At 41.5% G+C, this 26,111-nt stretch overlaps 1 protein-coding gene and 1 long non-coding RNA gene across 10 annotated transcripts in view; one reads left to right on the forward strand and one right to left on the reverse strand.

Annotated features, from left to right (window-relative positions):
- WWOX (WW domain containing oxidoreductase) overlaps positions 1 to 26,111 on the forward strand; it is a 946,355-nt gene that overhangs the window by 289,083 nt on the left and 631,161 nt on the right. For 2 of the 9 annotated variants that reach the window (XM_072819221.1, XM_072819213.1), the window contains exon 9: positions 24,603 to 24,722. The exons of the other annotated variants lie outside the window; for them this stretch is intronic. In XM_072819221.1, coding sequence (XP_072675322.1) covers positions 24,603 to 24,683 — 81 coding nt within the window. In that variant the 3' untranslated portion in view covers positions 24,684 to 24,722. The remainder of the gene's footprint in view (positions 1 to 24,602; positions 24,723 to 26,111) is intronic. 9 annotated transcript variants of the gene reach the window in all.
- On the reverse strand, positions 2,776 to 11,626 carry LOC140629654 (uncharacterized). Its single transcript, XR_012027482.1, has 4 exons — positions 11,505 to 11,626; positions 11,301 to 11,412; positions 6,441 to 11,109; positions 2,776 to 5,746 (listed from the first exon to the last, which is right to left on the reverse strand). It is a non-coding gene; the product is annotated as an uncharacterized lncRNA (long non-coding RNA).

A 26,111-nucleotide genomic window follows, 5' to 3' on the forward strand; every position in this document is an offset into this window, starting at 1 on the left:
TTGTAAAACCTCTCCTTTAAAATGTATAATAAATAAAGTATCTTATTTAGGAATATTCTAATTTCCCCTGTGAAATACCAAGCTTTTTCACTGAGCTGGGGCTTTTGTTTCTCCACATACCACCTTGTATAGAATCTGCACCACTTGAAACATTTCATCTTTGAGTTTTCATATGATGAGGTCTCTTTAATCATTTACATTTCGAAAAAAGAAAGTGAAATATTCTTTAAGAAGCCAAAGTAATCCACGGGAATGTATGGTGTTTGTTCAGCTGGATATCTTATTTATTTGAAGTACTGAGAGAAATCTCTTCTGACTGCTCAAAAAAGGGAAGAATAAACAGTAAGAGTGTCCAAGTAATCTGAGCTAGAAGGTCCTTCCTTTCACAGAAAAGTTATAAAAAGTATATTCGCCAGATCCAAAAAAAATACTGTATATCAACTACTGAGACCTGCATAATGTTTTCTTAGTATTCTCACTCTTTAGAAGAGAAAAAAAAACTGTAAAATCTGGGAACTTAAAAATTATTTTTGATATTTTAATATTCCTCGGCAGGTGAATGCAATAAGTCTGTTTTTCCTCCTGGGAGCATAACATGTCTTGTTGGCTTTTGTGTGTGCTATGTGTCGTTTGTCTCTTTGTTGACTGTATAACCATAAAAGACCACATAATGAAATTAGTGTGTTCAAAATCTCAGGGTTAACTCTGAGCACATTTCCTATAAAGAAGGCATTAAGAAGATGTTTAAAAGAAAAAAAAAAGAAAAGAAAAGACATATAACGTATTTCAAAAGAATTAGATTCTGGAATGTATCCAGTCATGAAAATAATATAGATTTCTTCTCCTTTTGTTCTCTGTTAAAACCATTAGGACCGAGCTGGCGTATTTCTTGTGCATTAAACGTCGGGGAACATACCAAATTCCTTTATCCTGGACCTGGGTCTTTTCTCTGTTGTAGTTTGCTTTCCTCTCAATCTTAAGCTGGAGTACCACAACTTTCAGTGTCATTTTTGTCTCACTGCCAGGCTCAAGGCTCTGTGGGATTCGTATTTAAATCCAGGGTGGAGGCCTTTTTCATCCAAAGCCAAATTAAAAAAATAAAAAAGAAAATAAATTAAGCTGACCTTTGCCATCTCTACCACTGATATGCCTCTATGTTACAATGCAATGTTAAGATTTGAAATGTATTCATTATAGTATGGGCGATTCACTGTGAGTTTTCCTCAAATGAGTGTGTGTTCTATGAGCCTAGGGGACAAAGTCCAATAACAACAAAAACCATAGCTCACCTTTATCAGGATTCACCTGTTCTAAGTACCTTTTATGTGTCCACTCCTTTATTTCCTGCTGTCCACAGCCAACAGTATTAGGTGGATAGGAGAAGAGCATGTGCATGTGTTTCTTGGAAGAAGAATGTATCATGATGCTAGTACAGAGGCCATGCCTGGGCTTTGACGGCAGAGACACCAGGCACCCAGTTTCCACCCTTCTTGATGGGAACCTCTATAATCATGGATAAATCACACCACATCTCTGGACCTCAAGTTTCTTTTTTCTTTTGAAATGGAGGAAGAGGTCTTACTGATTTCTAAGGCTACACAAGAAGCTCTTGTCGGGGATGTTGTCTATTATTTGACCATAAAACATGTGAAGCTCTGCCTCTGCATGTTAGAAATGCCCTCTCACTCTGATTCCCAAGGAGAACCCCCAAGGAACTACCATTATATCTTCCGCTTGGTAATGAAATAATAACATATTGCTGGAGCTCTGGTCCAATTTTGTGACTTCAAACCATATTTATGCTAATGGTGAACATGTCGACTTCCTCTGGTTTTTAGCGGCTCTACATTTTGTTCCCCTTATTCTATGCTTTTTCTTTCTTTTTTAGTCACCTTAAATCCCAATTTTGGAAGCAGGTCAAATATGAATTAATGAAGCGATTTAGGTTGAAGTACAGGCATATCCCCTTAAATCTGTTAATAACATCAGACCAAAGGCAACTTTATCTTGGTCTGCACTTTGAGGCATATTTCTGAGTCATCCACACCCAACGCAAGAGACGATGCAACACCTTTTGACAAAATGGATTTTTTAATAAGACCATCCTATCTTTGGGATTTTGGGAAGCTTTCACTTCTGTTTCCACTTTTTTGTCCTCATGTGATTAACATGATACTAGATACTGTTTGCTGTCACGCAATACTCCAGGTGCCCAGAGAGTAAACCTTTTAATTAGATATGCCTGTGTTCATATATGTGTATGCATATAATCACAATTCTTCAAGGACCTAATAAGCATATATTTACTTCTTTTTTGGTCTTTTTCTATTTCTCAACTACTCTTTTTCTTCTATGCCCATTATTGTTTTCCAGTTAGCTATTTATATCTTTAATAGATCTTTGTGAAAAAATTATTTATTTTATATTTAATTCATATAAAATGGTTTATAAAGATGACAAGAGCTAGCAATCCCAGTGTACATGGACACTTGCAGACAATAAGTACTCAATGAATGGGTTCGTTACATCACGTAGATAGGCATGCACCCTGAAAAGGTCTGCTTGGGGATAAGGGAAGATAAAACCAGCTATTTCAGCCTGCTCTTTTGATCGAAGCTTTTTTTTAAAACTCTGTTTATGAATAAAACATTTTAATCAGAACTATGTTAACACTGATCAATTTCTTTCATGGGAGTCTAATACAGGGTGAATTCCATTAAGTCAATTAAATACCTTGATCAAGTTTTTAAACTTGATACAAAGATAGTTAAGCTGTTCTTTAAAAAATTTATTTTACTGAAATTCTTTTGAGCAGGACCTTTTTCCCTTCCCCAAATATATTGTACAGTGAAGATTTCGTCACTATTTTCTGTGCACACCAAATTTTACAGCTTTTATCTCATGAGCTTTCCTTTGAATCAGTTACTCCAACCAAACCACACTTTTAGGTTGGGTGAATCTCAGTTTTACCATGTGCAATTTTGGTCACCAAGTTTCTGTGATGGTTATTTCTGCCAAAAATATGTGTTATTTATTTGATGAAAGACCAGGATTCATTTCTTAGCTAATACCGAAGAAATTCCTCTGCCAGTCTTTTCCGATATCCTAGGGTTTCTCAGTTACCCAGGGTTGATCTCTGAGGATGTTGTTAATCTGATTCTTTTACAAACTTCCAAAGAGTTGAAAAACTTTGAACCGCTTACCCTTTCTATTGTTGTGGTCGAGCAGGTAGTAAAGGATGAGTCAAGACGTCCTATTGTTGGTCCAGAACAGTGTATTTCAAACTCTCTCTCTCTCTCTTTTTTAAAAGATTTTATTTATTCATGAGTGACACAGAGAGAAAGGCAGAGACATAGGTAGAAGGAGAAGCAGGTCCCTGCGGGGAGCCTGATGCGAGACTCAATCCTAGGACCCGGGTTCACGCCCTGAGGCAAAGGAAGACTCAACCACTGAGACACCCAGGCGTCCCCAAACTTTTTGATTACCACCAAAGTGTTCTATGTCACACCCCAACACATGGTTCCTTAAGCTTATGCACTTATGTGTATCTTTGTGAATCGTGTGTGTGTGTGTGTGTATGTGTGTTTGAAACAAACATTTTATGGAACAGTCCTCCTAGCTATGAGCAGTGTTGTCTATTGTTTTCATCTTGGTTGTATTTCATTTTTTAAAGTGCTGATTGTGACCCAGTTTTACCACCCACTAAATAGCAATCTGTCCTTCAAAAATTGCCACTCTAGAACTATTTGATCTGCTCCCACCTGACAAATGTTCATTGAGTGCCTCATGTGCTGCCTTGGGGGTTAGAAAATGCAAAAGTGAGCAACTCTTTATCCTTGGCCTATGGGCACTTATGTTAAACAGGGAAGAGATGTCAAGAACGTTGGGGTGAGGAGACATGGGCACCACTGGTCCTATAGTGTTTCTCCTTTGGGGGTTGATAAAAGAGTAGTCACATAAAATTGCGGAATGGAGATGACATTCTTACAGAGCCTTGAAGGATATGTGGGAGGTGAACATGTAAACAAACGGAATATTTCAGGTAGACTCTGCAGCAGTGGTGGGGCCAAGACTAGTGACAATATTAAGGATGTGCTGAGAAAAACTCAGCAATCAAGATAAACAATATTTAATGCAATATTTAAAAAAATCAAAATTAATGCAGATAATCACGAGAAAATTTCTAATTTTAAATTAAAATATTGTCACTGTTATAGCAAAGGGTCCATTAATGCACATGGACTTGTGATGAGCCGTGCAAGAAGTGAAGGCAAAAAAAAGGCCACTGAGGGCCTAGTTGAGGATTTGGGATCTTATAATCTCCTAATAAGATTCATGATGGTGGCAATAAGATAATAGTGATGAGGGGAATGACATAAAATTATTGAACGGTTGCTGTCTTCCACAGTTTGTGCTGTGCACCTTATATTTCTCACATTAAGAGTAGTATTCCATGTTATTACTGAGGAAACTTTTCAGGATAAATACCCTGCTCGAGGCCATTTAACTAGTAGGCAGTATTGTGGAGATTCGAGCTATTTCCAATGGACTCAAGCACTCAATCTCCAAACCCTTGGCTCCGGGTTGTGTCTGGGGTTTGGAGAGACCATTTTTATGGCAGCAAGAAAGTGAGTTGGGGAGAAGAGGGTTTTTTTAGCATAGAGACCAATAGGTAGGCTGAAAGAGTTGGCCTTTTGGAAATTTTGTGAAGTTGTATTAGGGGCCAGGAGATAAATGTTGCAGAAGTAGAAGGAGAAAGAGCTTTTGATCCATTCACTGAACATGGGAGATAGAGGGGCAGGAATATATAGGGGGTATATACATTTGTGGATGGATTTGTTGATATGCCTACATGTGCACGCATGCACAAACAAACAAGTAAAGGAAGATATCTGACATTTAAGTTTTGTTTAGTGCGTAACGAAATACTGTCTTGTCTTCTCTTTTCTAAAGCAGTAGCGTTAAATTCTTGCCTTAGGGATACCGGATAAAGGTGACATGGGACTGTATTTTAACATAATTCAAAGTATTTTTCCTTCAGATAGGTATGTTGTTTATCTCTATAAATAACTATTAGAATTGTGAATCTGTGGTGTCTCAGAAACATCTTGATATATCTTTTTAGTGATGACACCTAATGAATGATGTAGGACAGATTCTAAGAAAAGAGTATTTAGAATATCCACATGTGTCACTTCCATAATATGTATAAAAATTATCATGCCTATTCATTATTTAAATAGCTGTGGCCTTTTAGTGAATACCAACATTAACAAACCATGTTAACATGATTTAAAATACGTAATGAAATTTGCAATGCCATCTGATGACGGAGCTATCAAATTAGCACACAGAGCATTGACTGATCATCCTTATAAAGAGCTGTTTGCATTATGAACAGAGAAGATGCACATCCCCTTGTGGGCTGGCAACATTTCTGCAAGCATTTTCTTAAGCAATGCCACTGGCAGGATGGTTTATTCGATGTTGAAATGTCATGCCGTGTGTGCCCATCCTACGATTCTAATCTGCTGCACACTTAGGGGAGTTGGCATATGTTCAGACTGACTGGTAGTGTTCTCTGCGATGGTGTGTGTGTCTGTCTGCTTCCTTTTTGTTCATTTCGTTACTGCTGTACTCATTAGAGGCCTTTCCAAGGCCTTCCTCAGTTCTCAGTTGACGGCTCTTCTGAAGCAGGATTATCCGGGAGTAGCAAAAGCTCTCTTGCAGATATGCCATTTCACCACTTTGAATAAAAGAGCAAAAATTTGTCTCATTCAGTCCAGATTTGCTACTTGCTCTCTTGGTTCTTTCAAAGTAATGACTAATTACAGGTCTTAGCGTACAGAGCTTCACTGTGCAGGTGTCACTTCATGACTTACACATTTGTCCTGAGCGAGTAAAGGTGAATTCAACCAAAGGTAGTGGCTAGAAATACAAAAACTCCTTTTTTCTTTCTTTCTTTTAAATTAACAATTATTTCTCCACCCCCACCCTCCACCCCCCTGGCCGCACCCCATGCTAAGCTTTCTTTTGGGAAATTGTAGTAGCCCTTCCTATATGAGACTCTCTGCTTTTACAATATTCATGAGGATCACAGAAGGTATGTATAAAAGAAACGTGACCCTAGCAGCTTCTGCTGGACCCGGGAACTTTCTTGACTCTCCATGCAGGAGGTCACCTGAAGGTCAGATGAGGAAACTTAGGAATCCCCCCAGGGATGAAGGGTGCTCAGCTTGCTCTGGTTGAACTTGGCCTGCAGACTGTCTCAGTGTTTATCCTCTACCTTTCCCCATTCCCTGTCAATGGATCGTTTTGTTTTGTTGATACAGCATTGTTTGACCTAAATGTTTATTAATTTCATCCTGTATATATATTATATATATAAATTTTAAATTATATTATTATGCAACATTTGGAAAATAAACAGAATATGTTACCTTATTTTTTTGCATTAATATACAAGGAAGACAATCTGACATTTGAAAGTGTACACACACACAGGAATCCATCTATAAAGTCATGCGAGTCCTGGAAGCTGCTGATAGGTGGCGCTACATTTTACTTGTGTGTGGCTAGGGGGCAAAACAACAGAATGATTAGTACATCCTCCTTGGGCCAGGGGAAGAAATAAAACCCTTTATTTCCAACAATTTCCATTCCCCGTGTCATCTGGGTATTTAATTGACTTCACTTACAGGACTGCTTGAAGTTTTCCCAGGCTAGTTGCTACTATTAATTATAACGTAGAGGGATAATATTAGTAAACTAATGGATTGCAGTTTCTAAGTGGAGGCCAGCAGATGACTTTGGAAGAACTGATCCACAAGCACCTGGCATAGTTGGATGAACTAAGGCTCCCTTTGGTAGTCTCAAGTGGCCACAGTCCTGACGTAGCCCTGGAGATTATATAGGCCGATCCCGTTAGTTTAGAGATCAAGAAACCGAGCTCTGAAATGTGAAGACCGTTTCAAGTTCATGCTGACAGAGTATTCACGGCACTATGAGACTCTCACCTATTTCACATTTTAACTGACGTGGCATTTCCAGTATTTTGAATGGATGCATATTTCTTGCCTAACTGGATATTTCGAAAGTGGCTTGGGAGTTAAGCCCTTTGGTTTTTTTTTTTTTTTTTAGTAATCTCTACCAACATGGGGCTTGAGTCCCATGTTCTTCTAACTGAGCCAGCCAGATTCGACACCCCCCTCCCCGTGCCGAAGGCCTTCTTGATGTTACAAATGAAAAATTGCAAGATTTCAACTTTAGAGTCCCAATACATAGTACATAACAGAATAGTGAATGGCTCTCCCAGTCCTATTAGTTCACAGCAGGGCTTCTCTAAACCAATTTCAGAATATCTCGGAATCGTCTTTGATTGGCTTACCCTGATTTTGCCTTTCTTGTTAATTATTTGACCCCAAATTTAGCTGCGTAGTAACTTGGGTGTGGCTTTGATGCCTATAGAGATCGTCACTGTTAAGTTCTAGAAGCTATTTCACTTTGAAAGTTTCAGTAATTTCTGGCTATTTAGGACAAAAAGCCACAACTCCTGTGCCTCTAATTATGGTTGGTACTAAAGCCCTATAGGGATCTGTGTTGGGGTGGGGGGGGTGGTAGAGGTTGGAATTTCATAGGTAGGTTCTGCATCATACTAGACATCTCTCTGCCCTGTACACATAGTTTCGTAGATATTTACGGTCCAGGATATTCAAGAAAGCCAAATTTTTAAAAAGTATTTTGAAAGAGAAATACCTAATTGTTTCTCTTTATGCAAATCCAAAGTAATTTTCTCCTGGAAAAGTACTAAATATACACTTTGGATTTCTCTCCTCTCTCTCTCTGAATTAATCAAGTGTAGTTGCTGCCTTAACTTGCTCAGCTGGAAACCACTGGCTTGTAGGACACCAGGCTCACGCGATGAGTTAAACACAGGGACCCCCGAGTATGGAAATGACACAGAATATTCATAAAGTCAGGCTGTGTGGCTTCCCAGGAAGGTAACCCTGCAGCAGGCTGTGTTTCTCTAGTGTCTATAAAACCCAGTCTACACAGCAGCTCCATCTGTGGGTGACAGGGATTTTGCTGATGGTTTTAAAATCAGGGATAGTTTATTATTATTATTTTTAGGATATTTTAGCACACACTTTTACTGAAAACGATAGCATTTTCAGTGAGATTTAAACCAAGTGCCATCATTCTCCTGGATGTCACTCTGACCCTGTAACTTTGGCCTCTCTGCGGTGCCTTTGCACATTCATTGTGACATTTTGTTTGAATTATTTTCTTTTCACATGGGAGGCGGGGATGGGAGTGCGGATGGGGTGCACTTGGAGCAAACGGAAATGGAAATGCCGCGTCAGTTACTAACCTGGGAAAGTGAAAGCGGCCCACAAATTCCCAAGGTAGCCTTCCCAGTCTTGGGTTTATCTTTAAGAAGCTGGCTGAGGATGGAAGCAAGGAGTCACGAATATCAGGTTCGCACTTTTCTGTGGATTCTGGGTGATCAGCTTAAAAGCGTGTATCTAAATGCACACTCAGCTTATAATAAGTCTCGTCTGTTCACATATTTGAGCTGCCACTTAAGTGTGGGCGACAATATCAGATAAAGTCCTTCTTGGAACACAGTGATCCCCAGAGAGTCCACAGTGTTTTTCATTGCAATCATATTGAAATCTGCAGCCATATATTTTAGGACGGTCCTATCTATAGTATTCTCATTTGAGCCCCCCTTAGATTGTTTTCAGGATTACATGGGAGGGACAAGAGGGTAGAAGAAGCATTTTGCTAAGTGCCAGGCAATGGGCCAGGTGTGGTTTATAGGTCATTCCAATTACTTTACCTCCCACAGGACCCTTTGAATTATAGGCTATCATGCCCATTTTAGAGATGAGGAAGCAGAGGCCTTGCGTACCTTGCCTCAGTCATAGGGCCAGTAAGGGGCAGAGCTGAGCATCTGATGTGGGTGCCCTCCCCACTGCATCTCACTGCTTCCCCGAGATGTACCCTAGAGCATACCAAGGCTTCTGCAGGCTCCAGCCATAACCCCAGGGCTGAGTGTGGTTTCTGGGACCTGCACCATGGATGAAGCATGGCATTGCTGCCAGAGGAGCTGAGCTGCTCCTCTGTGGTTTGGGAACCTATGCTCGGGAATGAGACAGTGGCACATGGTAAGGATGGGTCCAGTCCTGACATTCCTGAAGGCTGTGGAGGCAGCTTGTGCTGTATCATCTTCTTAGTTGTTTACTGCTCAAGAGCCCACCTTGCTCTTCTTTCCTCCTCAAATATTAGTGCTTCAGGGGCACAGATTTCTCCAGCGCTTATGGAGAACAGACCAGAGGTTGTGCGGACTAACTATTGGGAAATTCCCTGCTCCTTGTGTAGAACATAGGTCTGAATAACTCGGATTTGCACTTTGCTAGAGGAAAAAAACTAGCACAGCATATGGCGGGCACGTCCAATGACCCGCTACGTCCTTGCCTTTGAAGAACTAGAGAGTAGATTTGACCCCTTTTAGAGTATGAAAGGCTGTGTATTCTGAATCGATCCAGGTGACCTTTGAGGGTTGGACCTATGAGGTGGAGGGGTCCTTGAGCAATGCAATATCCAATATTAAATGGGTGCTTTGAGTTTTTGGTCTGCTCTTTCATATTAGGAAATATCACTTGCATCACCCTGCAAGTTTGCAAAGTAATTTTCTTGGAGAATAATGCTGATTGCAGATATCACTGAGGATATGAATATTGCTAATCACATTTGTCAAATTCTAGGCACAGATGTAACTCATGCTGCGGCTCAAGTTTCGAGCTTCACTGGTGTGGTGTTGGTATTTGTCAGACCATCCAGTCATTAATCTGTTGCCCTCATGTGAGTTTGGTGCAACAACATAATGTGTGGAATTCCATGTTTGATATATATTTTAAAACCTGATTAAAATGGCACATGGGCATTTCACTATCCATGAAAACTGTACCTTTCACACACACTCGTAATAAATCCAAGAGCCCACCTAGCAAATTCTAGCTTCTCCTGGGTGTCCTATATTTAACATAGGCCCTCCTAGCATCTGAGTCATCATGTGCTGAACTCATATTGTCACTTATCCAAATGAGGAACTAATTAGGAAGGCCAGAAAGGGGGAAAATGTGGGAGTGTACCTGGAGAAGGTAGGGAATTCTGGGTTGAGAAACCCCATCCACACAAGCCAAATGTGTGGGTAGCTGGAACTCGAGATCTGATTTAATGAAAGAAGAAATAAAGACAAGCCAAACGGGGCCTTTTGCAAGGTTCCCCACTTGGGTACGTCTAACCCAGAGACCAGCAAGGCAGCCAGGAGCAGCGCAAAGCTGTTTTCAAAATCAGAGCCAATTGCCGCCCCCAAAACCCTTGCAGGTCATGCCTGAATACCTTCACTGTGCCCCATGTAAAAATACACTTGGAGGAGATTGGACATGCCCTATGAATTATACTTATTTATTATCATTGAGCCCTCCCTTTTTCCGTCATGCTTTAGAATTATGGGCTGGAGCAGTTCTTAATACTCTATTTATTTTAGGGGAGGAAAATGTTTTTCTTCAACCACAACATTCATGCAATACCAACGGCTGGCAGTTTCCCCAGCATTTAAGGAAATATTGTTGCAAGGCTTTTATGTTCTATACTTCAATCAGCCAGACCCAGCAGTATCCCAATAGAAGGACCCTCAACAGACCATTTTCAGCATTTTGCTACAATTAAACTCCTCTGGTTTTAGCCCTCAGGCAATTTAGTACCTTTTTACATATGCACATTATGAACTTTTGACCAGGGTCTAGCAGTCATATATTAGAGTGCTGCTCTTGAAAGCAGGCTTAACAAGTTCCTTTGAGTATTGCAGTTGGAGTCAGTCGTGGAAAAGGTAATTTAAGCAACTTGCAGCGAGGCCATTCAGAATCTCAGCGATGATCCTAAATATCTCTCTTGCTCGCTCGCTCTCTCTCTCCCTCTCTCGCTCTCCTTTTTTTTTTTTTCCTTTCCTTGTTTCCTCTGGAAGCTGGTAGCAAGAGCTTTCAAAGTCTGTGATTGATCTTTTATTCAGTAGCTAACGAGGGCTGTGATTCTATTAGCGCGCTACAAGGCAAGAGAACAGTGATTTAATGAAGTGTCTAGTGAGCCGGCCATAGATTTATCCTGTTGTCGCTAATTTGCAGTGCCGTTGTGAGCATAAAGGAAACTGCACTCACACTGCTATTAAGCAGGTATTTCCTTAGTAAATTGTTGTAAGGTCAGGTACAGTTATCTCAGCAAAAGCAATGCCTTACCTCTTCAGTGTCTGCAGATGACAGCCGCCGTGCTGAGTGCCCACTGAAGTGGAACCGGGGAGATCAGAGGTCCGTCTCCAAGTCGCCCTTAGCGGAGGCAGGAGCAGATGAACTGCCAAGCAGGAGTAATAGAGTCATAATTGGTGATTAGAACTGGTAAGGTGCAATAACATCTTAATACAAACTGGCGTATGTTATAGTTACTGTCAGTTGCTGTAAACTCGTCCCGCTGCCTGGACTAGTTACGTTTCCCTTGATTAGCTCCGAGAAGCTGGGCGGCGGCGGGTGCGCCAGGCGTGCTCGCGGAGAGCATCCGAGCTGCGCCGCTTCCCGGGGTCCCGCCCCGTGGTCCCCGCTGTGTCTCCTGGGCACCCCCCACCCCCACCTCCTCAACCCTCGTCGGAGCACAACGGGGTAACCTTTCCCCACCACCCCGGGAGAACCGTGATTTCATAAGTGTCCTCTGATCGCCCCTCTTTGCAGGCGCAGTGACATTTATGCACCCTGGCTTTGAGGCGCGTTGAACTTTTGTTTTATTTGCCTTTGCCAAGGGGAGGTATTTGCTTCGTGTCAAATCCATATCCCTTCTCCGACTGGAAGGGGAGGAGGGCGGGGGGTGGGAGTGAATGGGTGACGGGCACTGGGTGTTATTCTGTATGTTAGTAAATTGAACACCAATTAAAAAAAAATTAGAAAAAAAAATCCATATCCCACTGCAATTCTGCGTTCACAGCAACAGATTTGGTCTCGCCGTGCCAGAAGGAAAACATGAAAGAAAAGAATACGCGGCACTGAGGAATCTTGCGTTTGAGGCTGGCCTGCTTTTTAGAATGCAGTGGGTATCTCAAGTGCAGTGCACATGAGTGGGGTGCCCTGGCAGGTATGGGGAGGCGGTGTCCATCCGTGGGAAAGCCTAATTGAGGAAATGCCTCTATGATGCTTGATGAAATGCCAGGCTGGCTAAAAAGGATAACCGTTGAAAAACAAGGTGTCTAACAGCAGATTTACACATGACTGGAGATTCCTCTCTGCTCTGCAGCGTAATTGTTCTTTAAATTCATAAAAGAAGAAGCTACCCAACATTGTCCAGACATACTGAGCAGCTGTCACTATTCATAAATATAGGTGACTGGTCATTTGTTTTGTTTTGAGTGGGGTAAGGCTTGGCAGGATGCCTAGGAGCCAACAATGAGAAGGGCTAAGGAGATAAAGGGCCAGGACACATTTTATTAACCTGGTACATAGTAGGTTCTCAGCAAATCTTGTTTGATTCTGCGGTTGTAGAATCTTGTTATGCAGTTCTCACCCTGACCCATAAAACTCGGCCAGTTCTCACGCTTATTTCGCCCCAGGGCGGCCATGTGTTAGGTTAGTTAAGGTTTATGCTCAAGTAAAGAGTTTAAAGGAGTGTTTTATAATGGGGCCCTGTTTGCAGACAGTCAACTGGATGATAAGAAAAGGTTGAGTGGAACTCCCTGATTTCCCACTGAGGACCTTTGGACCTCAGCACAGTTATGTCCCGTGTGTAATGGTGCTGGAGCTGCCATGCTCCCCGTCCCATAGAATTGAAATCTCAGCTGTTTGCTCGGAAGATCCGAACCTGTCGTGGAGTAGACGAAGCTGATCAGAGCACACCGGCGTCAGAGCACTGGTCAGGGCCTGGGAACGGCTCTCACCGCCCCGTCTGGGACAGAGGTGGCATAGGGAATCCTTATAGAATCTCTGCTTAGCTTCACTGGCGTATCCAGCACTAAATGGCATTGAAAGGAAGGAAGGAAAGAAGGAAGGGAGAGAGGAATGAGGGAAAGAGGAAAGCATAGTGCAAAGTCCATGCCCATGATCTTACAGTCCGCACTGAGCACCATGACCAAGAGTGCATAGGAACAACAGTGCCAAGTGGCTAGAATTTATTGAGTGCCTACTCGATGCCCATATCTCATTTAATTTTGATGGCCATGTCCATTTTCTAGATGATAAAGTTGTGGTTTAGAGGCCATGGCAGAAGCAAAAGCAAGATTCGAACCCAGATCTGTCTGCATTTCCCCCTCTCTTTGTAAATAGGGCAGTACTGCCCCATTTCACTATGCCCCCATCCCAATCTCCCTGGAGAGGCCTCATTTCCTAGAGGTCTGGCAAGGGCTACTCCCTCCCTTTCATTTCTGTACAGGTCCCCATTCAGGCCCTTTGTGGGACATAGGGACACTGTGCCCTCCATTCTGATTTGGGAACATGTTATTGGACCTTCAATAAGGAAACCAGGGAAAGGAGAAATAGAATTATAAAAATCCTCACTTCTAAAGTGGGTGAATAATCTGGGTTGGAAATCCTACTGTCCTAGACCTACAGACCACTCAGCCTATCCTGACTTTTACCTAAGTGGCCCTGAGGGAAAATTTGGTAAAGATTCATCTGTTTTAGCCAATGACCCACGCTCAATGGTTGGGACAATATCCCTGAATAATGTGCATTTTCACTAATAACTGTATGGACCTATAATCTCTTAATTTAGCATGCTTCTCAGGAATGTATTAATATTTTCCACTTGTACAACCTGTTTTGGTAATAAGTTCCCCCTTCTAAAAGCTCTTTGGTAAATAATATTCATCATCAGAGGGCGCCAGTAGTGTAATCAATTTATATTTTTAAAAGTATTCTGTGTTTCCTGTTTTTTTTTTTTCTTTTCTTTTTGAGGAACTGATCTTTAGGATCAGAGTTGCATTTATGGCCGTTATTTATTTTTTAAATGAAAGGGTCTAGTGCATTAGGCACCAAAGGTCACCTCTTGTATGATTCCATTTATATAAAATATCCAAACAGGCAAATCCAGAGACAGAATGCAGAAGGGTGGTTGTCAGGGTCGGGATGCAGGGACTTGACTGCTCCCGGGGTCCAGGGTTCCCTTCTGGGGTGATGAAAATGTTCTGAAGCTGGATAGAGGTGGTGGTTGCACAACGTTGTAAACGTACTGTCACTGAATTGTACACTTTAAAATGGTAAATGTTATCATACCTAAGTTTCACCTGAATAGAAAAAAATAGGGTAGCACATACGAAAGGCATCTTGTCACATGGGGCTAATTAAACTGTTTGTTTTTTTTTTCTCCCCCTTTTCTTCTGTCTGCCCTGAACAGTCCCACCATTACAGCACCAGGCAGGAAGTGCTTGGGGTGTGTGCAACGCCCCGGTGCACAGATCTCAGGGAGGGAGCCCAGGTCCCTGCCCTGCGCGGGGTTATGCACGGGAGCCTCGGAACCATGTACTTACCTTATCATTTCTTGACCATGCTAATGATGAGTTATGTGTTTGCTTCTGTTATTAATAATGTATTCCTTGAAAAATCTATGTGCATTATAGTCTTTGATCTTGTCATGAAATTTCAAAGCCAAAGATTCCATTTTCTTCTTCTTCTTTTTTTTTTTTTTTTAATTTTCAAAGCGGTAGCATGGAAATAATTTTAAAACTTGTAAAACTTCCCTTTCTAGTGGAGAACTTCCTGCCGCCCTCCATCCATGTTAATGAGGTATGTATGTATGCGCATGTGTGTGGTGTATTTACATAGACACATATATACACATACGTGACACAACATTTGCTTCAAGCTTACTGTATTCTAGAGGTGAGGAATATTTGAATACAAGACTTACGCATCGTGTAGATTAAAACAGAAATTAAAGACTTTAGACTAAGGCACCATCAAAAGCTCCCTTTTCATTGTTCTTTTATTGTTTATTGACTTCAAAAAGACTTTTTAGTTTAAACTGACTTTAATGTCTGTTGAATGCTCTTTTGTAAAGTGACTTTGAAAACTCGGGGATAATGTCTTCATTAAGTGGAGAAAAATCTTGGGGAAAAATATACTGTAACTTGGCTTTCATTAGAGTAGAAAGAGATAAAGCTTTGCTTAATTAATGTCTGTTTTCCCTCTGTTCAGAATTCTAAGGGAAAAGGGGACTAGTATTAATGCTGATAAAAGCTTGGAACAGACATAGCACTGAAACTTTTTTCCATCCCTTCCCAGAATTTAGAAGAACATACTTAGTATAAACTCTGTGAGCCATATTGGGACGTTCCAGGTGCCCTGTCTTTCTGGATGTACAATGACTCCAGATCCAGTGACATTGGGCACCCCAGCTTTTTCCACTGTTGCCTTCATCTTCTCTTTGGGTTTGTTTCCAACACTTGTTTAGGACTTGACGATTTGGGAAGAGTTATCTATTCATGTCTTCTGTCCATTCTCCCCCACTCCCTTCTGAGCCACCCATCAGATCTGATTTCTTCAGAAAGTCTGTCCCAATTGTCCCAGCCTCTGGGTACCCATGGATTCCTTTTTGCACTGGATCTTTACTTTTCTGTGGCTTTCTACCTCTTACATGTTCTGCTGCTTTTCTCTGCAGAACAGATCTGCTCCTTAAGCTTAGAAATGCTCTTCTGGACTGCTGTTTTTTGGTCTTGTTTTGTTTTAACTCCATAGGGAGCTTAATGCTGGGCTCTCCAAACTCAGAGACTCCACCACTGCTGGCCGATCATAATGGCTGTCTTACTCTTTTTTTCTATATAATAGCAAAAGAGAGAACTGTGCATGGGAGTACCACCCATCAGAGTTCAAACTCCATTTCAGGATCCATCCTTTTGTGTCCACATATCATATCCCACAGAATGCAGGTCCTAGAGGAGCCATCACAAGGTACCTTCTTGGCTCCTATTAAAAGGGATGCCAGGCTGCTCTTCCATGTAGACATCAGTGACCCTCTTGCCTGACAGAGGATCTTAAAGTGGAAAAAACACAGGGAAAAAACAGACCTGGGTACAAATTCTGTGTCTCCTCTGTACTAGCTCACAGACCCAGGGCTGAGCCTGTCTGAGCCTCTATATTCACATCTATAAAGTGGGGATAACAGTGCTTACCTCCAGAGGTTGTGGATGAATCCAATGAGACAGAGCCCGGTGCAGTTATAATCCTTGTTGGTCTCAGCAGCAACCCGCAGCCACCCAATTCTGTATCATGGCAGATCTGCTCTGGTTTCTTCTGAGTAGCTAACACTTGCAAAGACTTCTCATTTAACAGGAGGTAAATGAGAAGTAAACAGGGGTACCTCCTGTTTACCCCTAACAAGAACAAAAAAAAGAGGTCTATTTAAGAGAGTAACTTTCAATATTGTGATGTCTTACACCTAATAATCCGACGGCTTAGGTGTCTTTATTGTGTCTCTCAGTAGATGGACCCGTGGGTAGATTGATTCTGTTTTAACACCTGTGCCATCCTGCTGGCCTTCCTTTTTTTCAAATCCTCAAGTACCACTGAGTCATGGGTTTCAGAGGCGGGTGTAAATACTAAGAGTTTTAAGTGGCATGGAGTCGCCGCGGGTTTGTTATGTAAACCCTTAGGGATATTTATACCCTCTACTGAGAAGGGTAATTGAGCCTCCAAACCACCCACCAAGATTTCTGCCTGTAAAATATTTAAGGACTGGTACTATAAAGCCATTTCCCTTATGCAATTTGTTTTCCATCTAGGAGCAGGAGAACAAGGGAAATATGGCTCAGAGTAACTTATAAAAGCCAAACTCTTAAGCCACTAAATGCATCTCCTCACAATAGCACCTGGAGGAGGGCTGAAGGCAAATACAAAGTGAACAGCAAAGGGACCAGGGTTCAGAAATTGAGAGGACAGAGTTCCACAATGCAGCACGATGATCGTGTCACAAATCACCCATTCAGTGTCAAGCTAGACATTCCCTGGAAGCCTATCATGGAGTGTGCAGAAGGGATTTTTGATAAAAGGGGCCTAGTTAAAAGATGCAAGAAACTGAACTTTAAAAAAGCTTAGCAGGCTGCCGGGACACCTCTGAGTACCTAGCACAGCGTCGGCTTGTGTGCTGTCTCACGCCTGGATTGCAGAAATGTCTGGAGGTGTGCTTTCCTGAGGAGACCATCCCCTTAGAGGAGTGTGCCGCAGCAGCCGGGGTGAGGTGGCACCGGGTGACAGTTAGAGATGCTCTAAAACAAGCCTGTGTGCGGAGCCTGGGATGAGAACCAAAGAGATGTGAGGGAAACACTCAGGGACTGGAGCAGATGGATATGCCTCAGACTGATGTATTATTAAGGGTAACACTAGCTGCTTACATGTATACAGTGGCTCAAACATGGTCAACTTTATTGATTTTATATAAGGTCCAAAGTGACTGTTTTGGATTAGCAGGCACTTCTCCCCCAGGTGCTGACTCAGGGACCCAAGCTCTTTCCCTCTTATGGTTCATCATCCTCCACGCCCGGCTTCCAAGGCTGCATTGGTCATGTGCAGCAAGCTGGTGGAAGAGGCTGGAACGTGGCTGTCCCATGTGGGGGGTACTCCAAGGACAGGGCCTGGGAGTGGGGCATATCTGTGAAACGTAAGAGGCCAGGGCGTGTAGTCACGCTGTGTGCTCAGGAAGAAGAGGAAACGGGTTGGGTAAACAGACAGCAGATCTTTGCCCTGGCTGATTGTTTGATTTCTCAAACTTTGGCTTCTCAGTTCTTTTTTTTTTTTTTTTTTCCTCCCCAAAGTTCTTCATGTGGATGACTCTGGAGATAGCCAGAGATAAATGGACCGTATGCTCCCTGCCCTCCACTGTCTTGGGCTCTTCGGGAAGCAAGAACCCATCCTTACTGTCCAGTGTGCCAACTGCCACTGTTGACTCCCACTGGGGAGATCGGCAAGGTGTCTTGCTCACCTCCATAGCCTCCCTAGCAACTGAGGGTGGCTGCGGGACAGTTGTGGCCAACAAGTCCAAGCAGAAATCAGCCCCAGCCTTCTTGGAAACTTTCTGCTCTTAGATGAAAAGGCAGAGCTGTGGGTGGTTTTTCTCCCCCTTTCTTGCCATGTGCAGTGTAGATTTGACACTGACAGGCACAGCCGCTTCCTTGTTGTCATGAAGCCACAAACAGGAGGGAGAGGTGACAGGAATGGCCCTTATCACATAGGACCACAGCCTGGAGTCAGCAGCTGTCTAACAGTCAGGCAAGTGTCTTCATCCAGGATCTGTTTCTCTCCGACTCCTGCCAATCAACCACTGATAAACATACCACTATGAGTAGGGGATACAGGTTTAAGAAAGATTCTGGGTAATCCTCAGGGGTGAGAATTCTTTGGGAATGCAAGTCATCCCTCGCCCCGTTTGTCTGCTTGAAGAGATGCCAAATACGCATTGTGTTCTGCTTCACGTGGGAAATACTCCAGTGCAGTGTTTCTAGAAAGTGACAAGTTTTAACACAGGAAGGCTTCCTTTGCCATTCCGATTTTTCTTAGCAGCGCAGTTCTGTTGTGGTGATGTTGGATATGATCTCAGGACTTTGCATCGGGTGTGAAGTCGCTGAAGTGATGTTTGAACTTCTTGGCTTTCTTATTATCATCACCCCCTTTCCTCTGTAACTTTGTACTGAGACACATATATGTTATGGTAATTGCCTAATGGTATTTAAAGATCTGTATGTGGGCCATATTGGTTAGAAGATGAAAATCTATAGGTGCTAGTACCTGAGCGTCATTTGACCTGAACCAGGCTACAGTTTCTGTCACTCTTAAGTAAAAAAAATACTATTAGGAACAATATTACAATCACTACTACTGTGATTTTCCATGCCAAGGAATTGTGTAAACATCATCATGTGATAGATGTCTGACTTAGGAAATAAACTTTTAGAGCTCTGTAATACATCAGATCGCAGTATTCCCCCCACCCCACTCATGAAAACTATTTCAGATAACAGTTATCAGTTTTTGACTCTACACATACTTTATATACTATGGGTGTGCTTCTTCAGAAATATAATAGAATGTAGACTCTCTGCTTTATTCAGTAAATCCTGTCCTTTGATCATTCCAATTAGTTATTTTGATGCCAACCTGTACACCTGTTTTTCTTAGGCACCTATGTCTGCAGTGGTTAAAGGCTGATGAAAAATCAAAGTTGAAAGAGGGAAAAGTCACACTGTAAAATCAGCCACTGTGTATATTTCAAATTAAAGCCCCAACCATGTAGAAGCACCACTACAAAGGATTGGCTGCTGTTATGTTCCTATAGCTGGCTGCATCAACAATGGAATTACTAAGCAGGGCCAGAGGGCACGTGGTCAGCCTCATAGCTCATAAACCAAGGCCATTGTGTCTCCAGTACCGAACAGTTCAAAGCTCTCAGTTTAAAAATGGCCTTTGTCTATTTTTAAATAATGGAAAACTTTGGGGGCCTTGATAATTGTTTCATAAGGAAAAAACTTAGTTTAGACTGTGAATTTTTGTTAGTTGAAACTAAGTTATCTTGCTCTTCTGCAAAGTGCATGCAACTTGAAACATAGGCCATCAGGTTTTGCTAGATTGAAGACAGTCATACCATTTTGTTATCAGTATATTGGCTAAATGCATCCCAAATGAAAGTGGATTACTGGTCCACCTCCTTCCTGGCTAGCCTGTGGTTTAGCACAGGAGACAGCAAACTAGGGCCTTGGGCCAAATCTGTCCCGCTGCCTGGTTTTGTGTAACCTGTAAGCTGAGAGTTCTTTTTATATTTTTAAAAGGCTGAAAACTATTAAAAGAAAAAAAATTAATACTTCGTGATACATGAAAACTATATGAAATTTGAATTTGATTGTCCATAGATAACATTTTATCAGAAGACAGGCTTGCTTATCCACTTATGCATTGTCTGTGGCTGCCGTAACCTTATAATGGCAGAGTTGAGTAGTTGCAAACAGATAACATGTGATCCACAAAGCTGAAAATATTTACTAACTGTCCCTTTCCAGACAAATTTGCCAACACCTAGTTTAAGTGATATATTTACTTGTGAGTAGTGGCAGTTAAGGAGAGATTTTGGTCCCTTCTCTCCCAATGAAATGAGGAAAGGTCGGACTGTGTTCCTGCTCTCAATGCTGATACAGATCTCAGGGCTACTTTTTGGAGTTCTTCTCTCACCCCTGACTTTCCCTACCCACCCCACTCTTTACTCCCAGGTCTCTGCAAGTTCAATGGCAACGTGTTAGCTAAGCACCATTGCAACCAACCAGCCGTTCTCCGCAGGCCACAGAGAGTCACCTCTAAGATCAGTGAGCCATCATCATGTGGCATAGCTGACCAAGTCCTCATAACATGTGGGCTGCTGCTCCACTCTTCTGCAGTTGCAGGATAATTTAGGGATGATGAGGGGAAAGTGGTCTCTCTTTATCTGTTAATTCCTCAGAGGAAGTTCTGTTCAGAATGAATAGTCTTGAAATGTGTAATAAAGTTACCTATCAAGACCACTTTCACAGAGAGATTTAAATGTGATAATAAGAATAAAAGAAAATGAAGTGACATTGAGGGCGTCTTCTTTTATAACAGCTCTTGCTCGTGACTGTAAAGCACACTGTAAAATGACTTTTATACATTTATGGATCCAAATGGTTCTGCTGAAATTTTAAGTGTTAACATTGTTCAAACTTCCATTACTAACACCTCTCACATTGCTACAAACGGTTTCATATTTGACATTTTGATCATACTAACCTGGGACATTTTACACTGATGCTTTCATTTCATGCAATAGAAGGTTCTACTTATTTTGACTTCAGCTCCTTTCTATAGGGAGCCAATACGTTATGTTTGTACATCTTACCCTGATGCATGCTATAAACTGATGGGCACAGAAGATATTCTGGAGAACACTCAAGATGTTTTATTTGTCAGAATGGCATGGGGTAGGAAATAAGTATATATATATATTTTTTTCCATATATATTTTCAACCTGGTTCCTTAATTTTCAGATTTTCTTGTTTGCTTTCCTTAAAGCTAGTACTATGCAGACTGCAATCCATAACTGCACCTTATTTTTTTAATGATGGCCTTATTGAGATATAATTCACATACCAAACAATCACTCATTTAAAGTGTACAACCTAATGGCTTGTAGTATATGCACTGAGTTGCACAGCCATCAATGCAATCAATTTTAGGACATTTTTATTACCCCAAAAAGAAAGCCTGTACCTCCTAGCTGTCACCTCCCAGTATCCTACTCCATCCTCCAGCCTTAGGCCACCACTAATCTAATCCCTGTCTCTGTAGATTTGCCTATCCTGGACATTTCATATAAATGGGGTCATGCAATACGTGGTTCTTGCTGACTGGGTTCTTTCACGTAGCATAATGTTTTGAAGATATGCCTTATTTTCCAGTGCTTTGCTTCTTATTTCTTTCTTATAAATGTAGCTTTTTTAACGGGAATACTTTGTATGCACAGAAATATTTAATCTGTGTAAGCATGCAGGATCTGTTGGATTTGTCTTTGTAGCCACTGGCAACTGCCAGTGCCTCACACATGCTAGGCATTCTACAAGTACTTGCCAGGTACGTGAATGTAGGGTTGATAAAGCTGATGCTTGGTGCTTGGGCCTTAAAGTCTCTCTCAGCATGGAGAGGTAGGCACATTGCAGAGAAAGGCAGGCTCATAGTAGGCTGTGGTGGGACTGTGCATGGAAAACACCCAGTGCCCAGCACCAGAAGCTGAGAGGTCAGGGGCTGCTTCCCCGTCTCATGCTCGCCTTTGTCTTCATCTTCTCCACCTTGCATGCCAAGCACAGGGGCATCGTCGTTCTGTGGATGGATTCCTCCATCACCCGGGTTGGCTGTGTCAGCTTCACCTTTCCTGAGACAGGAGCTTTTGTTGGATGTATAAATGTGGTGTTGTAAATACATTGCTTATTTCTTCCCAGAGTCTTGCAGAAGAGACTAAAGAGTCGTTTTGTTGTAAACGTGAGTCCTTTGTAAAGTTTCGGCCTGTTTTTACCAGGCTGACTTCGGATAGGGATAACTTGAGCCGTGTTTTTCGTTTTGATGACATGAAAGTTCCTTTTCTGTCCACGAGCATCCTTTTCCAGCTTGCCGGGAAGGGCCCCTGGAAACCTGTCTCACGTGTTCTAATTGCTGCCATGTCCAGTGACATCGTGGCTGGGAGGGAGGGATTGGGGACTTGCTGGGCAGAATTGGACTGTTGGCTTTCATTTCATTTCATGACCTGTCCTCCATTATCACAGAGGATAGAAAGTCCGCTTAAGTTAGAGTTAGCTAATTGCTTCCTTAGTTGAAGGTCTAAATGAGTTTTAAAGTGAAATGCATATCTCCAAGTGCTAAGTAGCCAACACACAATAGGCGATTGAGATAGCAAAAGGACTAATTCAGAAGAGGTTGTTGTGTTCCTTTCTCTTCCTTCTCCCTCTCTCTTTCTCCCTCCTGGCTCCCCACTATTTCCCTGCTTCTGTCTCTCCTTTCCTTCCTTGTCTCCCTTCTTCCTTCACATCCTTCTTTTCTTCTCTTGTTTTCCTTTCATTTAACCATTATAAATACCACAGGGTTGTGTCTGTAGGCTTTTTCTGGTAATTAAATAAATTATTTATACATTTAACACAATCTTGAATTACCAGGTGATCATCTTAGGCTCTCAAAAGTATAAGAGCCCTTGAAAGCAATATCCAAGCATAGATATTCCATAGCACGTCTTACAATCTAAATATTGCTTTTAGTGTAATCGAAGCAGCAAGAGTAGTCACAAGCAGTTGATGGACTATTTTTCAAATTGATTTCAAAAATGTATTTAAGGGGATGATCTTCTAGTCTAGATTACCTATTGATTTTTAATATGAAAAGCTCATTATGTAAGCAGTAACTGCATATAAAAACCTAGCAAACCTTTGCATAAATCCTTTAATTGAATTTCCAGAGCCTGTGGTTCTACTTTTTTTTTTTAATTAAATCTATTTCTTTTTTTAAGTGTTACTGTGTAATTTGCATGCTGTGAAGAGGCCCTGTCCCAGATAAAGTGCCATTGATCCTTATTAAACCTCACCTCTGGGCTTGCTTAAAACTAACTGGAAAAATTAAAGTGTTCATGCCGCAGTGCACTTATAGCTTGTGTGATAGGATTATGGAAAAAATAATAAAACTAATTTCCAGGAGAGAATTTATAATGTGAGATTTTATTTTTTTCAATTTGATAATTAATAGTGAAATCATATCATATATATAAATCATATTTCAGCCTATAAACGGAAATGGCAATTAGTAAAGATAATATATACTTGATGTAAAACCATCATGTTACGTGCGGATAATCTTTTGGCACTTTAATTTTTTAATTGTAGAAGGAAAAGATTATGAATTCAAGTCCAACACATTAAATGGTGGGTTTCCTTTGAAAAATCTGATTCTTTTACTATGCACTATATTAGGAGATTTTTAATTTTAGTGTGGGGTAGTATAAAAGATACAGAGAAAGATATTCTGGTTATGTTTGTGCTAAAATGTATGTATTAGAATTACCAGGGGAAAGAAAAATATAAAGGCTGCAATAGGTTTTTCTATTTTTTAATACCTAACATTTGTTATTTTAAAAGCAATAAAATCCCCTAAAGAAATATTCATAATCAATAAGAACACAAAATATGGAATATATTAACTGAGTTATAAAAATGTTTGTAGTATAGCACAAAATGAAAAACACAGCAAGTTATGTACGGTTTAAAGTGTAATCAATTTTGAGGTTGTATACAAGGATATAAATGATAAACACAAGTAGTAGCATTTTTAGTAAAGGCTGTTACAAAATACTGTATTTATGGCCTATTCCATTCTTTTTATAGCTCATTAATGTAGAAAACAAACACAGTGTATCCATCTTCACAGACAGCTTAAAATTCCCTTAAATGATATTTTTAAATGGGAATACTGAGCTCATTTGATCTGTTTCTTCTTTAAGCACGTGTTAGTTTGAATAGGCGTATTTACTGGGGTTCCTTCTCAGACTCTAGAAGGAAAAAGCGCTGCCCTCCCTTCACAAAACAGGGTAGAGTGGAACATCTTTACAGATGGTTCAGGTGGTATCTCCCTCCTGTCATAGGGCTCCGTGCTCCCTCCCCTTGTCCCACTCCACCCCAAGAACAGCCTTCATACCTTTGGAAGCTGCATTAATTCTTCCAGGCCACAAGGGGGCTGTTGAGTTACTGGTTCGCTGCACCCCTGGCCAGAGAGAGTGTTAATGGTGGTTCCAAAGGTGCTCTGTTTCCTGTGGTACCTATGAATATGCATGTGTGTTCATGTGTGCTCAGCAACCTACCAGTTCAAACTAGACAGCTGGTTCTGGCAGTGAGGTGTGTTTCTTTCTCTCCTTCCCTTGGACAAGTCCTTTCTGAGTAAGGTGAATCTATAATGTAATGTCAGTAACTTATTTTCAGTATTTCATTTGGTTTAGATGTTTCCAACATGGCCTCTTCTTTTCCTTTCATTTTGTCATTCTGTAGAAGTTACTAGCCTGCTATGATCAATGGAGCATAAATTCCATGGCTGTAGGAGCCACAAACATGGGTATCCAGCCTTCCTGAAGCATAAGTAGGATTTAGCAATGCTCTGTTTCCAGTAAGGTAAGAGTATTTGAAAAAGAAAAGAAAAAACAAATCTTGGTAAGAAGGGCTAAGTATTTGAATTGTTTCTTTTCTCTCTGTTGGAACTGACATACGATTCAGCACTACACAGTTCCATCCATCCCACCATCACCATCACCATCCATTCATCCGTCCATGCATGCATCCATCCATCTACCCAACCACTATCCATCCATTTACTATCCATCCATCTATCATCCATCTACCGTACATCTACTATCCATACATCTACCATCTACCCATACATCCATCCATTCATCCATCCATTCATCTTCTACCATCCATCCATCCATCCATCCATCCACCTATCCGATATATATTGAGTACCTGCTAATGGTCAGGCACTACTTAAGACATTAGGGATATGAATTTGAATTTGGATCAGTCATTGCCTTCAAGAATCTCATCTAGTGGGGAAGACAAAGGCATATGTGAATAAATTTAACAAAGAGAAACAGAGACCCACCTCAGCCTTGGGCTTACTCAGCCTTGGGCTATAACATTCATTATAATGTTGAAAGCTTTTTTTACTTATATCTCTAATTTATTTGGACTTTATGTAACTAACATTACTGTAGAGAAACACTGCTTTGTGGTATGACAGTATAAAAGAAGATACTTTACCTAGTAAAAATGGAGGTGGCATGTCCTTTTCCCTAGAATTGATTGACATTGGTCTGGTTGCCTCCTGAGAATTGGGTGGCCGTTGTCATAGGAAGGGTTGACACAGAGGACCATCTGTAGAATGTGGGCAGTCATCAGCAAGTTGAGTACAGGGGCCGGTGTACCTAAAAAAGTGGTGTAAGTATCTGGCCTGAGAGCCTGGACAGTGGCCACAGGCAGGATTCAGAGTTCCACACCAGGAACGAAAGTCAGGCTGAGTTAGGAAAAGCCCAACCAGCACAAATAAGAGGCCTCTAATGATGTGGACCCAACAGTGCCCCTAATCACTGCCCCTTCCTGAAGACAGTACAGCCAATGACAAAGCAAATGAGGCATCTAAGAGACCTGAGAGGATAAAAGTGATGGTTCTCTTGGCCTCAGAGCCCAGAAGCAGGATTGCTTAATCTCATCCAAGAAGCCCTATTTTTTTCTGAGGCAACTGATGGATTACAGGATTGAGCTGCATCATATTAGGGTATTAGAATAGTCAATCTTCTGGAGTTTCTTTGTCCAATATGATAGCCCCTAGCCCCACCTGGCAATTTAAATGAAAATTGATTAATTGGTATAAAAATTCAGTTGCTCAGCCACAACTAGCCATATTTCAGATACTCAGTAGCCACACGTGGTCAGTGGTGGCCATATTTGGTAGTACCGACATGGAGTACTTTTCTGTCACAGGAGAGCCCTCTATTGGGTAGTGCT

The sequence above is a fragment of the Canis lupus genome, chromosome 3 (assembly GCF_048164855.1).
Source record: "Canis lupus baileyi chromosome 3, mCanLup2.hap1, whole genome shotgun sequence".
NCBI lineage: Eukaryota > Metazoa > Chordata > Mammalia > Carnivora > Canidae > Canis > Canis lupus.